Here is a 3394-nt window from a genome sequence, read left to right on the forward strand (position 1 = left end):
CTGGTCTAGTGGAAGGTGTCCCTGCTGATGGCAGGGGGGTTGGAACTGGATGAGCTTTAAGGTCCCTTCCAACCCAAACCATTCTTTGATTCTATGATTATAGGTTGGAAATGTCCTTCATGTTCCAGTAACAACTAAAAACATTAGTGTGTTATCAACATTTTTATAACAAATCCCACACTGAAACCAAAGCACAGCTATTCTAGCTACTAAGAAGAAAATTAACTCTATCCTAGCAAAAGCAGGACACTGGGATTTTCCAGGCTAATCAGTAGGAGGCAGCAAATTGCCATGGGTTTCCAAGTGAAGTGTTGGCGTCCAGACCTGTGGAATGGCTTTGCATAGACCTTCCACAACTTGCAAAGACCCTCCACAACTTGCAAAGTCCAAGTTCTTAAAGAGAACTCCTTTCCTCTGAGCTTTTTGGCAGTACAACAGTGAGCAGTTGGCCTGGCTCAATGCTATCATCCCCCTGCCTGGTTCCTCAGGGGTTACAGTCCATACAGCCTGGGCTCCATCCATCTCACCTCAGCTAGCTATGGCCCCAGAGCAAAAAACCCAGCAGAAAAATGTTTCCTCACGTCTGTTTTTTTGCAGCAGGGCCTATTCTAGCAGGTTTTGGAAGCTCTATACAGGAACATCTGTGAAAGAAAGGGAAATGGTGTCTCTAAATGCCTGTAAAATGAACATAAGTGTGCTGAATTGAGAGAGATCTCAGTGTGAGATGAATGGAAAAATGAGAGAGTGTAGAATTGTCCTTCCCAGTGTGTGTGGTTGGGATATATTCCTTAGAGCTAAATTCAAAGATATTCTTAGATACAGCATTTTGCAGATACCAAGGGCTCTCTCTCTACCTGCACCTCTGTACCTGTACTGGCAGCTGCCTCCTGGTGCTTATCAATGTTCTTTCATTTACTCTCTGCTAGGGGTTACCTTCTGCTGGTAAGTGAAGTTAGCATCTTTAATTCTTCTGTACGTGACAACATTTTAGACATTTGCCACAGATAAGACAGAGAAGTTTTTACAAGCATTGTCATTTGAAAGCCTCTAAGCAGAACATAATTTCAGCACTGTTCAGAATGGTAGGAGATTTGAACAGATTAGAAATAAGATGTTGAAATTTGCATAGTAATAAGAGTTTGGATGAATAGCGACTGTTGAACAGCAGGAAAAAAAAATGTGGACACAACGGAGGAAGATGAATCTGGAGTTGGGAGAAATCACTGCCATAGTATGAAATTTTCAAGGTCAAGAGCTGTCTTGGAAGAACCTGTTTGCACATAATGCAAAAGGTGCAGCTAAAATCCTGGTCAAATCTCACTGAAGGCAATAGCAAAACTCCCATTACCTTCAGTGAAGCCAGGATTTATGGATCTCTGTAACACCCAAGAAATTCCTTGGAGTTATAATCCCTGACCATATGAAAAAATCCTGCTTGCTACAGAGGGAGTTTCCAGTGCTTCATTTTTGTCCCTTAATTTGGATGTGTTTGTCCTGTGTTAAACAAAAACTATGTCAACTTGAACAAAAGTGGGTAATTTCCGAGTCCCTTCTTTCTTCAAGATTGCAATTCCCAGTTCCCAGCTTGGAGAACTGAATAGCCCCATCTGACAGGCCTGGCTTGGGGAGGCGGGGCAGGCATTGCACCCTTGTAAATCCACAGGAAAAACTGTTCCACCGAGATGTAGGAGAATTATTTTGGAAAGGTAAAGCTGATGTCTTATTCATAACCACATTAAGCAATTAAACCTTTGTGTTTTTCTCCTGCTGGTGAAGTTCCAGAGTGTTCAGAAGTGGGTAAGGTGCCCAGATCTTGACGTATACCTCATTGTCCTGTTCCACCTACAATGTCACTGCTTTTCGGGGTGGGAGAAGTCACCCCTACCTGCATACAGTTTGTAATATTATAAAGTGCTGGGAAGATAGCAAAAGGTGCCAGGCGCCTCTAATAAATCACCACAACTAAGCCATAATATTTCAAGCTGAGAAAGGTTTTGTTGTCAGAAACACTGGCACTTGCAGGAGGTATTTGTTTGAATACTCCTTCGTAATAGGGCTGTTGTTCTGGGAAAGATTCCAGGACAAATGAGATTCTCTGGGATGCAGTCCAGGTTAAATGAATTGTTTTGAAAAATGTTGAGCCTGAGGTTGGGGAGGGGGGGAACATGCAGAGTTTCAAATCTTTTAGAAGAAGTAGCCAGCAACCACAAAGGGTCACAAAGAGGCTGGAGAGTATGTATTTCCTTCTCCTGGGATGCTTTGTAAAACTAGCCTTGAAAGCTGCCAGGTGCCATTCCCTTTCGCTTCATTTCCAGCATGCATGCTGGTTTTGAGATCCCAGCAGTCGGTCTCTGCATACAGTCAGGGATGGAGACATCCTTTTCTCAAGTCTTTCAAAGCTGGATCCTTGTGGTGCTAAGATGTGTGGTTGCCTGCAAAGTTATTGGCCCTAAAGCAGGGATATAGAAATTGTCAGTCCAGCTGAATTTCTAGTTCATAATCTTTTATTCTTAACAGGAGCTAGTCCCAGTTGTATCAGGGGAAAATGCCAAGGAAAATGAAATAATAGACAATTTTGGAATAATTTATTAGTAGGTGGGAGTTTTTTCACAGTCACCGAGAGCCAATTGCTGAATTCAGTGGTTTTGCCATGCCTGTCTGGTCCAAGGTGCAACGAAGCTGTTTCCTCTGAAAGGTCATTGAGACAGGGACACAATCCCCAGATGAATATGTCACATTTCTGTCTCATCTCCCTCTTGCAAGGTTCAAAGGCATCGGTGCAGTCGCAGCCAGCAGACACCAGCTCTCTACTACAAATTCCAAAAGATCATTTTCACCACATAAGAGCTGATGACCATTTGGTGAAGAAGAGCAAACCCCAGGTTTCCCAGCAGGTACATTCTCCTTCTGCTGAAAGGCTGCTCCGCAGACAGGTAAGCAGACTTATGATCATGAACCTGCTGAGGTTTTACATTGTTGTGTTTCCAGGTTAACCATACTTAAAATTCAGGGAGGGATTCACAGAGAAACCTCCAGAGAACTGTAGTTCTCCTACAGAAATAACAGAAAGGTTGATGGATTTTGATCTGAAAGCCATCCAGGAGTCTCCAAAGGATGAGCGTGATGAGTATCATCTCCTTTGGCAACATGCCTAAATGTTCTCAACATTGTTAGCACTTTATTTTTTTCAGTCCTTTTCATAAATGCAGCAAAATGCTTCCCAGGGGCTTATTTGAGTTAAGGAACTAATTCTTAACTGCTGTGATTTTCTTAGTGCTTGAAAGGACAGAGGGACTGCAGACTCCATCCCAGGCCACACTTCCTCTGGCTCCTCTGGTTTCTTGATAAGGGAAAACTGTTTAAAGGAAGCTGGATATCTTGTATGCAAAACCAT

The 3394-nt window shown here is 42.9% G+C and overlaps 1 protein-coding gene across 1 annotated transcript in view; it reads left to right on the forward strand.

The window, feature by feature from the left end:
- The window catches only part of CACNA1G (calcium voltage-gated channel subunit alpha1 G), a gene marked incomplete at its 3' end in the record, with an annotated part of 99475 nt that extends 96542 nt beyond the window's left edge, over nt 1-2933 (forward strand). Inside the window, exon 37 of the mRNA XM_029084611.1 lies at nt 2764-2933. Within this exon, the coding sequence (XP_028940444.1) occupies nt 2764-2933 (170 nt within the window). The remainder of the gene's footprint in view (nt 1-2763) is intronic.
- Nucleotides 2934-3394: the final 461 nt, after the last annotated feature.

Source organism: Antrostomus carolinensis, unplaced genomic scaffold (assembly GCF_000700745.2).
Source record: "Antrostomus carolinensis isolate BGI_N321 unplaced genomic scaffold, ASM70074v2 scaffold17354, whole genome shotgun sequence".
In the NCBI taxonomy this organism is placed as follows: domain Eukaryota; kingdom Metazoa; phylum Chordata; class Aves; order Caprimulgiformes; family Caprimulgidae; genus Antrostomus; species Antrostomus carolinensis.